At 50.4% G+C, this 19755-nt stretch overlaps 8 protein-coding genes and 1 non-coding gene across 9 annotated transcripts; 6 read left to right on the top strand and 3 right to left on the bottom strand.

The window, feature by feature from the left end:
• Positions 1-858: 858 nt before the first annotated feature.
• On the bottom strand, positions 859-2376 carry BO85DRAFT_500486 (salicylate hydroxylase; the record flags this gene model as incomplete). The annotated part of the gene is made up of 4 exons (XM_025664127.1): positions 859-1336; positions 1385-1772; positions 1811-2008; positions 2068-2376. The coding sequence occupies 4 exons, from the start codon at positions 2374-2376 to the stop codon at positions 927-929; spliced, it is 1305 nt and encodes a 434-aa protein (XP_025512415.1). The 3' UTR covers positions 859-926.
• A 342-nt stretch (positions 2377-2718) lies between these two features.
• On the top strand, positions 2719-4469 carry BO85DRAFT_491213 (allantoate permease; the record flags this gene model as incomplete). Its single annotated transcript, XM_025663702.1, has 7 exons — positions 2719-2874; positions 2931-3039; positions 3090-3239; positions 3293-3966; positions 4015-4080; positions 4137-4222; positions 4274-4469. The coding sequence occupies 7 exons, from the start codon at positions 2719-2721 to the stop codon at positions 4467-4469; spliced, it is 1437 nt and encodes a 478-aa protein (XP_025512414.1).
• Positions 4470-4632: 163 nt separating this feature from the next.
• On the top strand, positions 4633-5811 carry BO85DRAFT_500485 (cinnamoyl-CoA reductase; the record flags this gene model as incomplete). The annotated part of the gene is made up of 3 exons (XM_025664126.1): positions 4633-5127; positions 5191-5410; positions 5471-5811. The coding sequence occupies 3 exons, from the start codon at positions 4633-4635 to the stop codon at positions 5809-5811; spliced, it is 1056 nt and encodes a 351-aa protein (XP_025512413.1).
• A 707-nt stretch (positions 5812-6518) lies between these two features.
• On the top strand, positions 6519-6650 carry BO85DRAFT_t231. Its single transcript has one exon. It is a non-coding gene; the product is annotated as a tRNA-Sec (tRNA).
• A 1714-nt stretch (positions 6651-8364) lies between these two features.
• BO85DRAFT_403916 (lipase family protein) lies at positions 8365-9689 on the top strand. The gene is made up of 4 exons (XM_025657253.1): positions 8365-8559; positions 8612-8777; positions 8834-9170; positions 9247-9689. Exons 1-4 carry the CDS (start codon positions 8472-8474, stop codon positions 9550-9552), a joined length of 897 nt encoding a protein of 298 aa, XP_025512412.1. The 5' UTR covers positions 8365-8471; the 3' UTR covers positions 9553-9689.
• A 1409-nt stretch (positions 9690-11098) lies between these two features.
• On the bottom strand, positions 11099-11930 carry BO85DRAFT_491210 (rhamnogalacturonan acetylesterase RgaE; the record flags this gene model as incomplete). The annotated part of the gene is made up of 2 exons (XM_025663701.1): positions 11099-11766; positions 11816-11930. 2 exons carry the CDS (start codon positions 11928-11930, stop codon positions 11099-11101), a joined length of 783 nt encoding a protein of 260 aa, XP_025512411.1.
• A 459-nt stretch (positions 11931-12389) lies between these two features.
• Positions 12390-14328, bottom strand: BO85DRAFT_104417 (FAD-dependent oxidoreductase). The gene is made up of 2 exons (XM_025653802.1): positions 13602-14328; positions 12390-13533 (listed from the first exon to the last, which is right to left on the bottom strand). The coding sequence occupies exons 1-2, from the start codon at positions 13895-13897 to the stop codon at positions 12492-12494; spliced, it is 1338 nt and encodes a 445-aa protein (XP_025512410.1). The 5' UTR covers positions 13898-14328; the 3' UTR covers positions 12390-12491.
• A 1575-nt stretch (positions 14329-15903) lies between these two features.
• Positions 15904-18554, top strand: BO85DRAFT_500478 (uncharacterized protein; the record flags this gene model as incomplete). The annotated part of the gene is made up of 4 exons (XM_025664125.1): positions 15904-17349; positions 17402-17423; positions 17477-17595; positions 17628-18554. The coding sequence occupies 4 exons, from the start codon at positions 15904-15906 to the stop codon at positions 18267-18269; spliced, it is 2229 nt and encodes a 742-aa protein (XP_025512409.1). The 3' UTR covers positions 18270-18554.
• A 586-nt stretch (positions 18555-19140) lies between these two features.
• On the top strand, positions 19141-19680 carry BO85DRAFT_491207 (uncharacterized protein; the record flags this gene model as incomplete). Its single annotated transcript, XM_025663700.1, has 2 exons — positions 19141-19257; positions 19333-19680. 2 exons carry the CDS (start codon positions 19141-19143, stop codon positions 19678-19680), a joined length of 465 nt encoding a protein of 154 aa, XP_025512408.1.
• Positions 19681-19755: the final 75 nt, after the last annotated feature.

Raw genomic sequence — 19755 nt, 5'->3', positions numbered from 1 at the left:
CATCGTACGGCATGAATATCACACTCAATAAGTATGTTGCTTTGGTGATCGAAAGGTATAGATTTGTCGTATAATTTTGCGAATTCCTGCTCCGCGCTCGACTGTATTGTTGAGCCCATCTCAATCTCTTTTCTGCGTGTTGAGAAGTGGTTTCTGGCCGCTCACATTATTTCCCTGCATGTATAGAGTATGGAATAGACGCTGAAATGTTCTAATTGAAGGACCGCTCTGTACAGCAGTAGAGAGTTCACACATTTTTATATGCTGATCTTGCTTGACTAAGTCCAATAATTGCTGCTGTTCCTCAGGAGTAATCTTTTTGGGTCGTCCGGAGCGAGGTGCAGAGTGTTGCTGCTTTCGAGTACTCTCGCGCTTGATTGTAGTCTGTATAGTAGAATAAGGAATATGAGGATAGCGTTTATGAATCATAGTAAAGGTCCATCCAATTGCTTTTAACTCACAGAGTCTAGCACGGATCTCTGGGGTCAGTTCTTTGCGTGGTGGCATCTTTGTATGGCTTGCTTGCTTAAAGATTCAGGGCTCTGTACGTGTTGTTTTGGTAGGCAGAATAGCTGTATTCTAACCTAGTTAGGAAGGCGGAAGTGAAAGCAGTTAGTGTAGAATGTGGGGTAACGCAAACTTCTGACATCCCACTGTAGGCCTTCACAAGTACCTGCGTCATTGATGGTCATTTATGTTTGTTGGTAATTGTTCCCCAATAGATAAATAAAGTGCAATTCTGGTCTCGTAACACAATAAAGATATCGAATAGGAGCTTTAATGATATTATGCCCTGCGCTATATTTATGATTGAGATACGTGATTCCGCGTCAGTATATTTCCACGAAAACCTTCTGCCAGAGAATTCTATACTTCGCATAGCAGCGTAAACAGCATAACCATGCGGATCAACTCCTCATAAGAGACTACTTATATACACAGAGCCACCTAAACACCAGATCTACTGTGTATCGGGCCTTCAGCTCTTCCAAATGCGTTCGCATATTATACCCACACACCTCCTCAATAGTCAACTTCCCAGGCCGATCCGTCGACGAGCTCCACCCAATGCGCTCGCTGAGGTCTTCACGCGCGCGAAAACTCGCCTCTTGGACTTTCGTGGCTCGTGGTTTCCGCAGCCGCTCGTACAGCTGTAGACCCTCTGCGACACTATACTCTTCCCGGAACGTGCGGTGGAAAATGAATCCCAACGCGCCGGCGTCCTCAAAGGCCATACACGAACCCTGCGACTGATCGGGCATCATGGGGTGGGCGGCATCACCAAGCAGGCATACTTTGCCTTTGGCCCAGTAGGGGTATGGTTGGTGACGGTACACTATCGAGTATCAGCAGAGTGAATCAAACACAGGGTAAGGGATCATACAGCGCCACATCTTAATATCCTCCGCATTCATCATCAACAGCTTCATGCGTTCATCCAGTCCCGGGAAAGTATCGACCAACTGCTCCGGAGTGGCCGCAATATTCCAGCCATCGCCACGCAAATTGTTGTACTCTGCCGGATAGAAGCAGTAACAGCTTACGACTTCGCCGTTACTGCAAGGTGACATGACAATTTTGTTGATTCCGAATCCACCCCAGTATTCGATCGCCTCGTTATCAATATAGTCGTCTAGCCCGAGGCTGCGGAGTTTATCGGCGCTGATAATGCAGCGATAGCAGCATGAGGTCGACATGGTGAACTCGGGGGTGATTCCCATTTCAAGTCGGCTTTGGGACTGTATTTTGTTCATGTTAATATAAGTGTAAAGCTTATTGAATATTTAGTAAATGGGGAAGGAATAGTTACGCGGATACCATCCGCGGCGACGATAAGGTCTGCCGACGCCGTCTCTCCATTCTCGAATACAATGCGACCGGCCTCTGCGTCTAGCGACACGGCCTTGTGATTGACCTTCAATGTGCAGGGGGTGCCTTCGCCTGGCTCGTCAAAAGCAGACTTGAGTAGTTGTTGGTGGATGTCAATGCGGTGGAAGTTGTTGTATTCCTGAGAATCAGCCACGTCAATGACAAATTGTAGAGTGAAGACTGAATCCCCAGACTGACCGTTCCAAACTTGGCTTTGTAGTCCCCCAAACCATATTCGTTCTGTATCGCCCCAGTCTCCCAATCATGCATAATAAGTTTCTTCAAGACCACCGGTTTCGCGGCCTTGACATCGACACCCCATTGCTCTAGGAACCGGGATCCATTGGAAGCTGCGCTCAAGGAAGCGCCCACTTCGCCAGCAAAATCGTATCTCTCGTAGACGGTGATTCGATGGCCTTGGCGACGTAAAGCCACGGCTGCGCTCAGGCCGCCTAGACCGGCGCCGATGATGGCAATGTCGAGGGGAGAGTCGGTGCGCGAGGGCATTCTGTATGGTTTGACGAATCGACAATTAATATGATTTTGGATTTCTCTGCATCTCAGCTTCGTGTTCGAATATTTGTTTATATACCTATCCGGCGCCTTCCTATAATCTATGTTGTTCGGACACACATCCGATCCACTTATCGTGCATCCGACGGGGCTCGTATCTATGCGACGGGTGCAGCAGTAGTGCAGCTTATCGCACCGATCGCCCCAGCCAGTGATAGGGGACATTGTAACCCTCACTGTGTACAGGGACAGCCTCTTTAAGACAGCCCATCATGCCATTCCGCCGCTTCTCGACGGCCTTTCGATGGAACATGCCATCCTTGCTGCACAAACACCATGTCTGATACCAAAGAGGAAAAGCTGGCCACTATCGACTATGGCCTCGGCGATCTGCACGATGATTCCGCACTGTTGCGTCGGATCGATTGGCGCATACTGCCGATTATGTTCTTAACGTATTTTTTGCAGTTTCTGGATAAGGTGGCCTTGAATGTATGTCCCGATTTTCATCTAAAGATTTGCACAGATGCCGATGCTGACGGTGACAGTACGCTAATGTCATGGGCATGCAAGACGATCTTGGAATGAAGGGCAATGACTTCTCCTGGCTGGCTACGGGATTCTTCATTGCTTATGCCGTGGCCGAGATCCCTCAGGGTATGTTCCATTCGTTCCTTCACCGTGTCCGTATCACTGATCATTGAAAGGGTTCTTACTCCAACGATACCCCATCACCAAAGTCCTCGGATTTAACATCCTCTGCTGGGGAGTCCTCCTCTGCTGCTCTGCCGCAGCCCAGAATTTTGCAGGCATGATGTCTCTACGAGTGCTTCTTGGCACACTAGAAGCTGTGATCGGTGCGATCAACACTATCTATCTTCTATGCCCAGTGCTAATACTACACATACAGCCCCCGCCCTAACCATGTACACAAGCATGTGGTACACCCGGGCCGAATCCACCCCTCGCTATGGCCTCTGGTACTGCGGACTCGGCACCGGGCAGATCATCGGCGGATTAATATCTTTCGCGGCGCAGCATGCACCGGCGTCGATGTCATTCCACGGCTGGCGGATCATGTTTGTAGTGATCGGAGCAGTAAACGTCCTCGTAGCACTTCTTGTCCTGTTCATTCTACCGGCAACACTATCTGAAGCGCGCTTCCTGAGCACATCCGAGAAGGTTCGCGTGGAGGAGCGCCTCCGACAAGACCAGGCTGGTGTGGGTGAGAAAGTCTTTCGCGCGATATCGCTGCTCGAGGCATTCGCAGATCTCCAGACTGCGCTCTTGGTGCTTTTGACTATTCTCATTACTATTCCCAGTGGGGTTATCACGACGTTCTCATCCATTTTGATCAAGGACTTTGGATATGACTCGAAGGAGAGTGCGCTGCTTAATATGCCTTCTGGGGTGGTTAGCATCGTTGCTACTATGGCGTCTACGATGGCCATTGCGCGGGGATATTCGCGCTGGCTGGCGATTAACGTTCTCCTGATTCCTACTTTGCTTGGAGCATGTCTGATGTCTTTTCTGCCGTCGTCGAATCAGGGGGGTTGTTTGGCGGGAATATACCTTGTGAACACGGTAGGTTGCTCCAGATGTGAAAAGAAGGGTGTATACTGACTGGAATAGACTGTTGCACCGCTAGCCTTGATTTTCGCGTGGACTGGTGCGAACTACAAGGGGTATACCATGAAGGTAAAAGACCCATACTAGTTTCAATTCAATAGCAGCTAACATGAACTGCCACATAGGTAGCAGGAAGTACACTCGTCTCGGCCGGTTTCAGCATCGCCAACGTCATCGGGCCGCAGACATTTCAATCCCGCGATGCTCCAGGGTATGCATATCCTTGAACTATCACATCTAATATCCTTACTTATCTGAACAGGTACATCCCCGCCAAGATCACGATCGTCGCCGTCAACGCCGGCGCAATCATCATCTCCACCATGCTGCGGGTGGTCTACGGCCGTCGGAACGCGCGGGCTAACCGCTTAGGCCGGGCAGCGGGGAGTCGCATGGAAGAACGGCTGCGGAGTGAGGGCGATGATGAGGGGGTTGTCGACTTTCGATATGTGTACTAGTTAGTAGTTCATAACCGCTGAGTCTAATCTATGCGACGGCTCCACTCGAGTAAACACAACAATATACTACACAATGTATATAAACCACCGTAACCCATATCTACTACACCCAGCCCTATCCGTATCCTCTACAGCTATTCACACTAATTCTACCATCGCCAAAATGCTAACTCTCATAACCGGCGCCAACGGCTTCATAGCAACACACTGCATCGCCACACTCCTCCGCGCCGGCCACTCCATCCGAGGCACCGTGCGCAGCGCCGAAAAAGCCACAGCGACGCTTTCCGCCCTCAATGCCGCAGGAGTCCCCCACCTTGAGATATCCCTGGACCTCGTGGTCGTTCCCGACCCCACAGACCTAGCGCAGTTTCTCCCCGCAGCGGCGGGCTGCGACGCAATCCTGCATCTCGCGTCGGCGTTCACCTATGATGCGGAGCCGGGGCAGTTTGAGGAGCGATTGCTCCGTCCGGCGATACAGGGGACGAGGGTTGCGTGTGAGACTGCAAAGCAGTGTGAGAGTGTGAAGAAGTTGGTGATCATGTCGTCATTTGCGGCGGTATATGATGCGGCGTTGGGGTTGCAGCCTGGGAAGGTTTATACGGAGGAGGATTGGAGTCCACTGGGGTATGAGGAGGGGAGAGATACTGATAATGTGGTGAGTTTGTGTTTTCATGTTGTTGATGGTGGTTGTTGGTTGCTGACACGGGGGTGAATGTAGGCTGTGGCGTACCGCGCGTCCAAGGTCCTAGCGGAACGGACTGCATGGACATACATCAAGGAGAATGATGTGGACTTCCAGCTTGTCACACTTTGTCCTGGGATGGTCTTCGGGAAGATGATCCATCCGATTTCATCGCTTAAGTATCTGAATGCCAGTAATGGGATTGTGTGGGAGGTAGCGAAGGGCGGGAATGAAATCCCGCCGACAAAGGCACCTGGTAAGTAGCTACTCTACACAAGCAACGTAGTAAGCGAAATAACTAACTAATTATTACTAGTCTGGGTCGATGTGCAGGATCTAGCAGAGACATGTCTGTGCGCGTTGACGGTCGATTTACCCTCCCATCAGCGGTTTCTGGTCACGGAGGGCCCGTACGATACGCAGGAGATTGCGGATGTGGTGAGAGAGAATATTCCTGCTGCTTCGAAGCGGGTTGCGGTTGGGAGTCCGGGGGCGAGAATAAGGGATATGCATTATTCGTGCGATTCAGGAAAGGTGAAGAGAATGCTGAGGCTGTGGTTTCGGGATTTGAGGGAGTCGATTGTGCCTTTGGTGGAGCAGTTGTATGCTATGGAGGAGGGAGAGAGGAAAGATGGTCTGTCTGCGGCGGCACTCTAGTAGTAATACTTCCATATTTATATATTCATCTTCAACTTGGTCGAATATTTTATGAGGAAATACGGACCTGCTTTACCTCCATAAGTCTAAAACGAGCAAAGGTCCCTCATCCTTGCGCGATACTATGCATACAGTTGGTTGACTTTGCCACACCTACGAGCAATATGTGTGAGCCTTCTATATGCTTTAATCGGAGTGTATACGTACTTGATTGGGCTTCACTAGTCACGCTTGAATATTTATGGTTGAATCCGTAAGCTTTAGAAAATATGATTACGCTTGAGTCGTAGGGTATAGTACCAAGTAATAGTATTTTCTAAGATCTACTCTAGTGACTGAATATAGGACCATCGTGTAAAACAATTGAACTTGGGTATTAACAGTACATCAACTTCGCTTTCCTAAAACAGATCTAGTGCGTGTTGCTGAGACAGGCAGTTACGGTGCTCCGCTGTCCGCTTCTATCAGCGCAAAACAGCCATTTGCTAAGTCTCCTTAGGTATCGGTATTAGATTGTGCTGCGATATTAGTTGGTTTGTTCCTGTTGTCGTGGAGTGCGAGGTGAAGGCTCAGCGGTTGGCTCGGCATCAGACGCAGATCTTTTCAAGGGTGTGAGTCCGAAAGTAAAAAAAGGTACAATGCTTTGTTCAGGTTGGGACTGCTATGCCATATATGTATTAAACCGTCAGGCGGCTTTCCAACGAGTAGTCTCGGTGGCGCAATTGGTAAGCTTACCCTTCATCAAATTCATCCACACAATCAGTTACTAATTCATCATTAAAGGTTAGCGCGTACGACTGTTAATCGTGAGGTTGAGAGTTCGATCCTCTCCCGGGACGCATCTTTTTTGCTTTTTCTTTTTGGTTCCCGCTTCTTCTTCACCGCACCACACGTTCGGGGTTATTCCGTCGTATTATGCTTTTAGGTTGCTAATATTGGGGCCGTGGCGTGCAATAGCTTGTCAGAGCCGTTACTGGTGGGCTAGCTGAAACCCTATTGCCTACAAATGTCCGAAGTTACACCATTCTAACTGTTGTTTGTTTGTTGGGTTGGGCACTCCCGAGTCAGCCACAACCGCCTCAGTCCAATCGCTTTATTGTCCGTCAAAATTGGCAGTTTGTGTTGAAGTGGGCGAAACAACTTGATGAGCCTAATTTCTGGTGGAAGGTCAGGACAGGATTGATTGAGGATCATTCCTAGTCACAGTTTCTTAGGGTAAAACACCCTTGTTGATGCTCAGTGACCCACAATATATACTTCGGATCCTTATCCAACGCTGGGGAAATTGCAGGAGTCATCCCTATCCATTTTGAACCGAACAAACAATCCTGCTCTTGACCAAATTACTACTCTGTCGTAGCCCTAGTAATTAACGTCTCGGTCATGAATCAGCTGCCTCGAGTCTTTTTGAAATTCTGGAGCAAAGTAAGTTCCTGACCTGAGCAGACCACGTGTCCAGAACACCAGCCCTTGCAAAGTCTCATCTCAAAATGACTTTTTCTGAGATCAATGGCCCCCACTGTTTGCTTATCACAATACAGGGCTGGTGCAATGGTCAAGGGATTCTTGACAGCCGCTGAACAGATGGACCGGCGAGCTTCAAAAAACCCTCTTGCCCCGACGGTCAAGCGCGTAAATCCGGGCGTTTATTGTTGACGGCAAGGGGTCAGTCATTCAGCAGCCGAACTCTATCTCCATCACCACCGCTGCAGCTCTCACCTCATCCCTTCGCGGTCTTCACATGTCAGTCCGTCTGTCAAGGAAGCTCATCGGAGACCGTCGTCCATCCGACCAGTCGATAAGGCTGCAGTTCTATGCTAGATAACATGCAACAACGCAGTCGATGTCCTCATCCTATCTAGTTCTTGCAGTCGCAGGATCCACACCCCTGTACGATCATGCATCAAGCTCACCCTGTCACCTGGCTGACTACCGAGCTCCTGCAGGCACGCTAGCCTGGTCATCCGAAATCACACCCACTTCTTCACCCGAACTAAGCTTTTAACCTCCTATTTACGGCCCCTTCTCTGGTTAAACCTAGTTTCATTTGTACCCCTATTTTAATTGGCGGAAGCAGAGCAGACGTATTAATATATGGCCCCCGCTTGTTAAGCCCAACTCAGCCAGGCGCAGATGGGGTTGAATACAGAGTAGCGGTAGGGGCTTTCTAGAAACATTGCGGGTCGTGGACTTTTTACATCCAATTTTGTCCGGCACACGCGGCCGAGCGCATGGCGGCACTCCGCAAATGTCTGTTCTCTCCCTGCGTGACTGAGAGCCAGAGGGCCATTGGTTCCTTAGCCCCTTGCAGCCTGACATGCCAGCACGAATTCCTCACGACCATGGCACGCCCCGGGCCAGACATGCCTGTTGATTGGCGGTTTATAAAGCACATGGGGGTTAAATCCTGGCTTTTCCTTTCGCAGCGCCAGGAGCGTTAGTCACAATTGCTTTTGTTTGCGACTCTCCGGTCGGTGCACCGAGTCTAATTCAGTTCGAATACCTTCTCGGAGACGTTGGTGACAACGATGGGCCGTTGACAGCCGTCGGATCCCCAGTTCATCTGATCTATAAAGGGGGCCACGCCACCGTAGGTAAATCTCTAGAAAGTCGCAGATCTTTCCCAAGAATATCCAGCGCTGTATTACCTGGCTCTCAAGATGTTCTTCCGCAGGGAATTTGGGGTTTTTGCAGCCCTATCTGTGCTGGCCCATGCTGCTCCCGCACCTGCTCCGATGCAGCGTAGAGGTAACACTCTCCAATACATCTTGTGAACCGTGAACCTACTAACCTCGCTCAGACATCTCCTCTACCGTCTTGGACAACATCGACCTCTTCGCCCAATACAGCGCAGCAGCTTACTGCTCCTCCAACATAGAATCCACCGGCACGACTCTGACCTGCGATGTAGGCAACTGCCCTCTTGTCGAGGCAGCCGGTGCCACGACTATTGATGAGTTTGACGAGTAAGCCAAGTTACCTCAGCGTCTTTTCTAGTTGTCACCAGCTCACACCCCCCTAGCAGCAGCAGCTACGGCGACCCGACTGGGTTCATCGCCGTTGACCCTACAAACGAGTTAATCGTTCTGGCTCTCCGGGGTAGTTCCGACATCTCGAACTGGATTGCCGACTTGGACTTCGGCCTCACCTCCGTAAGCAGCATCTGTGATGGCTGTGAGATGCACAAGGGCTTCTACGAGGCCTGGGAAGTCATCGCCGACACCATCACATCCAAGGTGGAGGCTGCTGTCTCCAGCTATCCAGACTACTCCATCGTGTTCACCGGACACAGCTACGGCGCTGCATTGGCGGCCATTGCGGCCACTGTGCTCCGAAACGCCGGATACACTCTTGACCTGGTAGCCTACCCCCACAACACTCTATCCATCTCCCGTTCCCTTCATTTTCAGAATAGTCATCTAACATAATGGACAGTACAACTTCGGCCAACCTCGTATCGGCAACCTTGCCTTAGCCGACTACATCACGGACCAAAACATGGGCAGCAACTACCGCGTCACCCACACCGACGACATCGTGCCCAAGCTTCCTCCCGAGCTGCTGGGCTACCACCACTTCAGCCCGGAGTACTGGATCACCAGCGGCAATGATGTGACGGTGACTACGTCGGACGTGACCGAAGTTGTGGGGGTGGATTCGACGGACGGGAATGACGGCACCCTGCTTGACAGTACGACAGCTCATAGATGGTATACGATCTACATTAGTGAATGCTCGTAGAGCATTACTGGTGCAGTACAGTGATAATCTGGACTGGATATAGCTAAGATGGAATGAATTTGTACATAGTTTTCAATAGTAACTGGCGAAGTACATATGCTAGTCTGATTTTGAAAGAGTTCGTGAGGCATGTTTTGACGTGTATCAGTCTTGAAGAATGTAGACTAATGAGAGTGAGAGCAGCAATAGCACCGAAGAATCCCCGACCCGTCCATCCATCCCACTTCAACTTCCAAGTCAGTTTCAATTGATTAGATTAACTTTCTCCCACACTAAATTCCCGAAGAACTGTTACTACTGACCGGGACACTCTGCACGGCTCGTTCCACCATGCCGTGGCGTAATAAGATCACGTAAAACTCACCACCACGGGAAAAGCACGCTCACGTCAACCACGGATCAACTCATCTACTTGAATCATGCGGGATATGTAGATAACCCTCTACGGTAGTATATTAAACAATTTCATTACCGGGAGCTTGGCCAACCTTAGCCCGATTAGAAGCCGAGTAGCTTAGTTACTTACCAAGTTGTTCAGATTATTAGCGTAACGGTTGCCAAGGTCGTAAGTACGTACGTAGGGTACTACTTACCAGTACCCCGAGGAATATAGTTTCCCCACCACCAGCACCTTTCCTGACGTGATTGTCCTATACTATACTATGCATCACTAGTTATCGGGCATACTAGCTCCGCTTACTGTCCTTCACATGTGAAAGAGGGGTGTTTGCGACCGGGGAATTCCATGTCCGGGATATCCGACGGGGATCTGCGCTTTGCTCTATTTTGGGTTGAAGCAGGGAGATATGAGAGGGTGGAGATGGGGTCATTCATGCCTTCACATGTTCTGACATTATCTCGGTTTGCTCGTTGATAAGGCAATATGCAGGAGGCTATTTAGTATGCGTATCACGTTATGAAGGTATGCGTGATGGGATAGAATTGATCCTGCTCTAACTGAAAGAGCAGCTGCTCCGAGCTTTGCTCGCTCCACCGACAGCTACTATTGCTTGGTTGGTCAGTGAGTGGATTTTCTGATAAGGTAGACAAGTAGTAGTATACTAGTACTACTAATCTCCTTGAACGGTTTGTGCTGTCTCATTCCGATATTATTCTGTATCTTTCCGAAAACATGTTTCTGACTTGCAATAGGGATACCTTCAATATAGCACAGTGCTAGATGGCCTTTGTCATGTGGTGCACATGAGGATAGAATGGCTTCATCTCCTCTCTCACTAAGGCGTACTATAGTAGCCCCAGGGTTCAAAAAGAGTGCGGAAAGGTGAAAGATACCATGCAATGCAAATTTGGTTGATAGGTAGTATTGGGTATCTATGTGTGGTTATTCCTTATCTAGGTAGGACAGCTTCTGAAACATAAATCATTGTGTCGTAGTAGAACTAATGTCAAAACTCAGCATGAACAGTTCGCCATCATGTCCATTCATGATTCAACAAGGGGAGTTTAAATGTGATTCCTAACTCTCGACCCAATCGCCGATACTTCGCCCTAATAGCTATCCTCGGCACATGTCGTAGCACCACATCTACTCATCCAAACACTCATACTCATCCAACTCCAAATCATCCGTCACCAACTCATCCGCCAAACTCAACTTTCCACAAACAACCCCCCTCAGGAACGCCTTAGCAACGACATTCGCCCCGGCCGCACTGGTATGCGTATGATCGATCGGAAAATACGCATCCACGGTATCCGCCCCCAACGCCTCATATACCTGATCCGTGTAATCAAAATGATTCACGTACGACGTGTCCGCTGTATCTGCGGCGATTTCCGCGTACCCGACGAACCGCGGCGGGTCATCCACGAAAGTGCCCGTTTCCCAAGGATTATTGGGCGTCTGCGAGGAGATGATGACGGTTGCACCGATCTTCTTAAACGTATTGGAGGCGTTCTCGAGGTACGCGGGGAAGGTGAGGATGGTTTCGTTGACGCCATCGTATTCCGAGTAGCATACTTCGGAGCCTGTGCCGGAACAGTCGGTGCGGCCGTTGTCGCTGGTTGAGAGCGAGCCACCGTCGTTGTGGCCGAATTCGATGATAACATAGTCGCCCGCTTCAAGCGTGCTGGCGATGTCATCGAAGCGGCCTTCGCGCGTGTAAGACCGGGCGCTACGCCCGGCTACGGCTTGATTGGAGACGGTGATGCCGCTTGAGTTGCTCAGGTATTGGGCGACGTAGTCACCCCAGCCTGATTAGTTGTTAGTTGAAAGAAGCGGTGATGGGTAGGAGGGAGGTACCAGCTGTGTCGGAGCCACCACCACCGGTGGCCATGGTGGAGTCCCCCGCCAGGTAGATGGTTGTGGCGAGGGAGGTCGGGAGGAAGGTTAAGATTGGGAGGCTGGAAACCTTCATTGTGGTTGGATATCTCATAGACTATGGTGGGTGATTGAGTTCGTCTGAAGATCACAGAGCTTGCAGAGTAGGGTTGATATGAAGCGCCAGCGCTTGACGAGCGCATCCATCCATACGTGGAAAAAAGTGTAACATCGGGGTTTGATGCACCGAGACTCGTCCGAATCATTCCGTCTGCAGCAGTAATGGAAACGGAGGTGAAGTGGTATGTCCGTGATCTGCAGGGACGAGATCGACATGAATTGAGTGATTGATTCAACTGCAGAATGCGGAGTGGATGAGGGGAACTGGTCAGCTGAATCCCCGCATCTGACACGCAGCAAAACCCGTCACAAATTGTCCACACATATTGCTGCATCTACGATTCCATAGGAAAATTTCCCTGTTCGGAGAAATCGTCAGGGTGCAAAGTGAATAAGCCGCTGGGCAACTGCTCTCGCAAGAGGGGCTCTATGCAGGTTGACATCATGCGTTGGCAAAGTCATGGGGGAAAATCAGCGAAGAGAGGAGGTTCTCAGTTCTCATCAAGGTATAGAATCACGTAACACCGACTCCATGTGTTCAACACGCTAGCTCCTGGTCTATCGCTGGCAACGGGTGATCCCACTTTACGGCCCCCACGAACGGCTCCGTAGCAGGCGCGTACCCCAGCACAGGGCACTGCTTCATCGCACGTGCGCCTAGGAAGTTGATCAGAAACCCTTCAACGACCTCCCACGACAGGATGTACCGCGCTGCAAGGAAGTATAGCGTGTTGGCCCACGCATGCAATCGCGTTGTCCTCGCAGATTGTCCCGCATCCGAACGAACTGGCCCAGCGCGTTCTTCTTCATATTCGTTGAATATCTGACCGAGCGTGGCAGCGTCTAACGATCCACCTGCTGCGCTCTGCAGCGCCTTGTGCAACCCGTTGCACAGTACCACCACGTCCTTAATGCCATTATTGAAACCTAGTCCAGCGTTGGGGGTGTATTTGTGACAAGCGTCTCCCGCGAGAACGATCCGTCCCCAACCCCAGTGCTGCAGAATGCCTTCCTCCAGGTTGGCCATGCCCGAGGTGGACCGCTCCGTGTACACGTCTTTCACCTTCAGAGTATCGGTGATAGGAAAATCGGCAAACCGTGCCGCCATTGCCTCGATATCTTCCGTCGTGTAGTCTACTCGATCGGAAGTTGGCTGTGGCAAACGCTCGTAAAGGAAGATCCATCCACGATCGCGCCCGGAGAGGTACATGACCGAATAGTTTTTGCTTTGGGTTTCAGTGGCATGTCCGACGTCAGTCCGTCGGGGAAAGCTGCACCACAAGCATTTGTACTCGGCTTTGAAGGGTTTTGCGGCATCCCAACTCCGAGTGGGGTCTGCGGCCAGGGCGAGTTGGCGCATCAACTGCCGGGTTTTGCTGTGAACGCCGTCGGCTCCAAGGACCATAGATCCTTCGAACGAGGTCCCATCAGCGCAGGTGACTCGAACCCCGGTGTCGCTTGACTCGATATCGCTGACCCTTTTACTGAATAGGTATTTTGCCTTGGCCTTGTCCGGAAGCAAATTGTATAGGGTCTGGATCAAGTGTGCGCGATGGAACGCGACCGGGGCGATCCCATGACTGTCAGTGTCAGTTTTCCGCCGACACCATCGAGGGAGCTGTCAGGTAAAGCGGGACGCAGTACGTACTTTCTCCGCATGATTTGGAAAGGGTTGGTATTGCGGAATACCTGTCCCTCTCGTGTATACGCCTGGACCTGGCGAAGTTCCGCCCCAATGGCTAACAACTGGTCGAGCAGACCTAGCTGGTGCATAATGCGCAGAGATGGGGCTCCAAGGACCAGACTGGCACCTTGATCGTGGAGTACTGAGTCTCGGCGTTCGAGCACGACAAAGTCGATGCCAGCGCGGGCGAGTGCATGCGCCGCAGTAAGGCCGACCGGGCCACCACCCACGACAATAACCTTGAAAGGAGAGCTGGGCATTTAGAGGCGGAGTAAGGAAACCGGCGTTTATCTTGATTCATGGGAGGAATGGCCAGGAATGTGGGCATCTGTGGAATTCTTATACGGACTACCAGGATGTCGGACCGGCTCTCGTCAATTCCGGACACCTAGACATGGCTGCGTAAGGTCCGTCCGCTTGGTTTGGGAGAGAGCGGCTGGTGCTGGAATACTAGGCATAAGGGGAGCAGACAACCTACAAGTCAGGGAAGTCTAACATGGCGACATATGGTGGGCCTACGAGGTATAGGGATCCGCGATTGGCCCGCGAGTCTATCAGATCATCACAGATGGGGCGGGCTTCGGATAGAATCCATCGGGTTGAATCTCCATTGGTGGAGGAGTGAATGTCAAGACTCAAGAGGTTGACCCATTAGGGCAATGACCGGCCGGCAATTCGGGAAATGTGTACTTCCAGAGTAGCTATCCAGCTGGTGTGGGCCCCTCATAGCTATGGCCAACTGGAGTCTCCGCGACTGTTCTGAATTATATCCGGGCGTGAAAGGAGCGACTTCAGACGGACGGCCATTCGGGAAGCTGACTGCAATTCGAGATGTTAAAGTTTGCCACGAGTGAGAAGAGAAAGCACATGAGAAGGACCTAGCTAGAAAGACAAGGTTTAGAATGGGTCCGGGCCGCGAATGCTGGAATTCTCTGGTTCCAGATAATTGATTAGTAGTCTAGGTATGTTTTCCTAAAGCCCGCTGACTCATAGGACATAACGTTAACTAACTAGTTACTTAGTTATAGTTAATTGAGTTAGTCAAGCGATTCCATTTCAATTAGGAAAGGGTGGCGGTGGTGCAGTGGGGATGGACGGGAAACTCGTCTCTCAATCAAAAACTCAACTTTTGTGCAAAGGATTTGAAACATAAGCAGGTCGGACTCGTCGGATGATCCAGCATCTGTGGTCTAACTCGTAGTGGTTAGTTGGACACCCACACGCGACGGAGTCAGACAGGAGCTGGGAAAACTGTTCAGTCAGAGTCAGAGATATTGTGATATTGGAAAAGACTTTATATACATAATAAAGTCTCTTGTGATACTGAGTCATCTAAGCTATATAATAATTTTTTTTTTTTTTTTTTTTTTTTTTTTTTTAATATGTATGAATAGGTTTTGATTCCATGTTAATTCTGATACTGTATGAGTATGATTATATAATCATTCTTTCTTACTTACTAAGTTAGTACTATGAAGGGCCTTAGTACGTAATATATGTTTAGGGAAAAAAAAGATTATATTTTTGATTATAGCTGAATATTAACTGTTTGTAATATCTTTAATCCATAATCAATATTAACCAGATCGTGACAATAGCGATGTAAGGCTCCGAGGTGGTTGTGGAATCTTCCATCTGGATGCAGCCCATATCCAAGGTGCAGTACCTGACAGTCCAAGACGACGCAGCGTGCCTGGTCGGGTTCGACAACCGGCCACGAGTTCGAGTCGAATCAGTAGGTTGAGTACCTTAATAATCCCGAGTTACCTAGCACGAATATCCCTAAATCGGTAGTCTCTTAGGTAAGAATTAAAACACAGAATTGAATCATTGCTTCGATATATACATTTTAAGTAAGCACCGTTATAGCACCTACCTACTCAAGCTACGTAACTAGTTGTCTCTGAACCAAACTCGAAATCCCTGTCCAAATTACTGAATCAGAAATGACCTTGGAGATATTCTGGATCACTGGACTAGAATAATGGTTCTTTGAGTCTGACTCGAGTCACCAAGTTTCACAACTCTGAGCCCAATGCGTGCCTTGGACTTTGCCCAATCAGGAGGCAGGAAAGGCGCTGGAGGTGAGGGGATAGCTCAGGCTGGCTGCCCAAGGTCAGCTCCAGTAACTTCAAGACGCTGAACTCTGCCAAAACAAGACTCATTAGACCCCTTCCCATGATTACTTGTATACGTGCCCAGGTAGATCTCAGGTTCGTATGTTTCAAGTTAGCCGATGGACCACCTCCCCTCCATTCTGTCGCCCATGCGGGCCTCGCCACAAGTACCGTATTTGGATTACAAACCTCGATACGACGGCGGTGGGTTTGACGCCTTTCCCTCGCGATGCGGAATCGACACGGACAAACTACAACGAGGCGACCTCGGGGCGCATACGATCGACAGCATCATACCGTTTTTGCAGGAGTGGCTCTTCTTCGGCCTATTGCAAGAAGTCTTCGAGGTCGCCCACGTTCAATTTCGGCGGGAAGACTTCGTGGCCAAGGCCACCGCCATACCGGGCCAATACCGGATATCTACAGCAAACTTACCAAAATACCTCTGGTCGTGGACTGCTAATACTGTTTGGGTTCGGGACAATTTTGGCGAATTCGATCACCAGAAGAGGAGGGTTGAAGAGGTCCTGAAGCTGAGCAACTTGTGCCTCAACGCCGTCATTCGTCTCCAGGCCGCGCAGAGAGGGACGGAACCTGCTACCGGCCCTGTGTTGCTCTCTCTTGCAATCGTGGGAGAATCTTTAGACTCAGAGCGAGACACAGTATTTCTCTCCCAGCGTGAGGAGTTCTACGGCACTTTAACATGGGAGACCCCCGAATTCTGCAGAAAGCTCCTCCTGGAGGCTGGATGTTGCATTGGCGAAGTCAACGCTCTCCGCAGGGACTTCCCGAGCGTGTCGTCCCTTTATTATCTGGCCACGTGGGATCGTTCTGCATCCAAAGCGGACCACTCTCAATGTGCAGAGACGTGTCTCGCACGTCAGATTGACGAGAAGACGTATGCGACGAAACACACAGGCGAAGGCTGTTCCTGCCATCATCTTCCAATCGACATGACAGCCATCTTCAACATCGTGGACCAAGGGCAGATTCCGCTTATCTTGTTCTCTAATGGAAAAGTTCGAGTTCAACAATCACCCTCAGGCAACATTGATGAAGATACACGTCCAGTCCCGTATGTTGCCATTTCTCATGTGTGGTCAGATGGCCTAGGCAACACGAAAGCGAATACGCTGCCGCGGTGCCAGCTTGAGAAAATCCAGCAGCTTGTCAATGCGCTATATCAAGGAGTTTACGGACATAGGAACGAAGTCCCGTTTTGGATGGACACCCTCTGCGTGCCGCTGGAATCAATTTATCGAAAGAAGGCTATCCGGGCAATGTCCGAGGTATACATGCGTGCTGAGAAGGTCCTGGTTCTGGATGCTTCCCTGCAGATTATCGACGTCCGAGCACCCATCCATGAACGCATGATGCGCGTCGTTACTGCGCCATGGGCGACACGGTTGTGGACATTTCAGGAGGGGGTTCTGGCGGAGCAGCTCCATTTCCAATTCTGCGGTGGCACCATCCGGCCGACTGCGCTGGAGGCAAGGTCGCAAACCGAGGGCAAAAGCCATATCGCCCTCGCCAACTTTCTCTGCCGTAACAAGTCCGCTCCAGAGCTACCAGGAGAGTCAACCCTCCTGAGGCTAGTGAGAGCGCTCGCCAGGGGACTACAGTCGTCGGATGTCTCCGCCTTCCCAGGAGATTGGGAACGACATGAACAGTGGGCGCATCTCGCGGCCCAGTGTCAGGACTTCCCCAACTACCACGACGAAGCACTCTTCCGCTCCCTGCGCGGGAACTTTTCAAGCCCCGTCTACCTCTCTGGGGTGAAGGCGATGATGAAGATTCTCGGCGGCCACCACCTTCGCGACATGAGCCCGTTCCCGAACCTTGTGCGCGAAAGATGGGGCGACTTCCCGGGAAGCACTCTCTACAACTTCCTTCCTCGGTCGGCATCCGCACTACGAGCAAGGCCGAGGACGAGACCCTGTGCCTCGCGGGAGTTCTGGGGCTCGACGTCCAGCCACTCCTAGACTGCGATAAAGCCGACCGGATGAAAACATTCGTGTCGCTCCTGGACACCATTCCACCAGATCTGATCTTTGCGCCGGGCCCCAGGTTGCAGGACGCCGGATACGGGTGGGCGGCGACGTCTTTCTTGGGCGCTATCCACGAGCCATTGACGCAGCTCATACAAGCTTCTCGGCTCCTTCAGCCAGGCCTGCTACAGGCCCGGGGCCTGAGGGTCGTGCTGCCTGGGCTGAGGGTGAGGAAGTCGGTACTGCCGGAGAGCGATGTCGTGTTCGCATTTGACGGATATTCACGGATGAAGCTCCAACTCACGCCAGGAGGTCGGTGGAGCACGTACAACGGATCAGACGGTCTGATGGTGATGATGTCACAATATACAGAAAGGGGCGCCGTGGTGCTGTTAGAAGAGAGGCTGGAGGGGACATGGTATGTGAAATTCCAGGAGCTGCTTACGGTTGAGGTCTACGAGAGTGTATTCGAGCCATCCGTATCTGCGGAGGAGCCGGATGATGACACTGTATGGTGCGTCAATTGAATAAGTCGAAGAGATGTTGTCTTCTAAATGTCAGCAACCCAATATCAACGGGAATCGATGATTCGGATATGGTAGCACTTATACCCTTCCAAGCTTCATGCTCTCGGTTGATGTCAACTGCAGCGGTATGCAAAGGTCACGGTCAAAAACTGGCAAGAAAACATATCACCTGAAGATGGCTATTTACAGTCAAAAACCAAGTGGTTGAAGAATTGTTAATCTGCGGTACCGGCTCTGGACCGGTGCGCCATTGTTCAGGTTCCATTGTTACATTCGGCCAGCGGATACGGTGACGGGCTCGTCGGCAGTTCATGTTGGCATTAACTCCGAGTGATGTATGTTGGCTTTCTGCCCCAAAACATCCGTCTTTCGATACACAATCAATTGATCCGCGGCCATGGCCGAGTTTAAAGAGAAGTTTTCAAGGCGGAGTACACAAGATTACCCCATGGATCGAAACTTCAGTGTCCACTCTCTTCTCTCTGATAAACCAACTAGGGGTACCACATTACCGAGACACTGGATAGGGGCTTTTAGACCGAATGGAAACCCACAGCTATGCCATGTAGCTATCTCAGTAGAGACAGAGGAATCCCCATCAATAAAGACAGCCATACATATATGCTGTATCAAATCAAGATTATAACTAAATGTAACATGCAGGACGATGTCGATATTCACTGTCGAAGCACATCGAAACATGTAGTCTACCACAATCATGGAAACCTGCACCTTCCACGTCACGTCTTTGCTCCTTCTCAACCCGACATTAGACACAACTATATGACTTAATAGAGCACTCAGTAGAGATCAGGTATGTTTACTTACACATACTTCATCCTCCCATCTCAGATCTTACCCCCCACCCAGAATGTCAACCGACATCAACTACAACGACCCCTTATCAGGAAATACCATCGATAACTTGATAGACCAAACCCTTTACTCGAAAGGCATACAGACCATCCTCCGTCACGAGACACCCTTGGTATTCTACACCTCCTCATTGTCCGGCATCATATTGAACTCTACCCCATCACCATAAGCTGACATAGCGACCCAGATGAAGGTGTACGGCATCAAATTCGACTTTTCTCACCCAGAGGCCGATCGCGACTACATCGACAGCCCATATCAGTCACTCTTCATAGCTGTCAAAGCAGCCTTGGCACTTGCGAATACAGATGCCTTCACTCAAGTGTTCTCCCTATGTGGAATCCATGAGGAACACTGCAGAGGCCCGTTTCCCCCAATCGAGAAGGTCATGGTGGAGAATCGCTCGTCGGTCTACCATTTTCATGCCCGTGGGAACCTCTCCCATCGATTAGTTATTGTTCCGGAGATACTCTTGGATGGAGTGTTTGCAGAATCATATGACATTGATACACAGAGACAGCAGAGCCTTGAATGAATGACCGGTAGGACCAGCCATGGCTTATGTTAAACTTATTCTCCCGTTGCTGGACTCTATGAAAGAACTGATGGG

The sequence above is a fragment of the Aspergillus piperis genome, assembly GCF_003184755.1.
Source record: "Aspergillus piperis CBS 112811 unplaced genomic scaffold BO85scaffold_19, whole genome shotgun sequence".
Classification (NCBI taxonomy): domain Eukaryota; kingdom Fungi; phylum Ascomycota; class Eurotiomycetes; order Eurotiales; family Aspergillaceae; genus Aspergillus; species Aspergillus piperis.
Note: the sequence above shows the minus strand (reverse complement) of the source record. Positions and strands in the feature narration are given on the sequence as shown.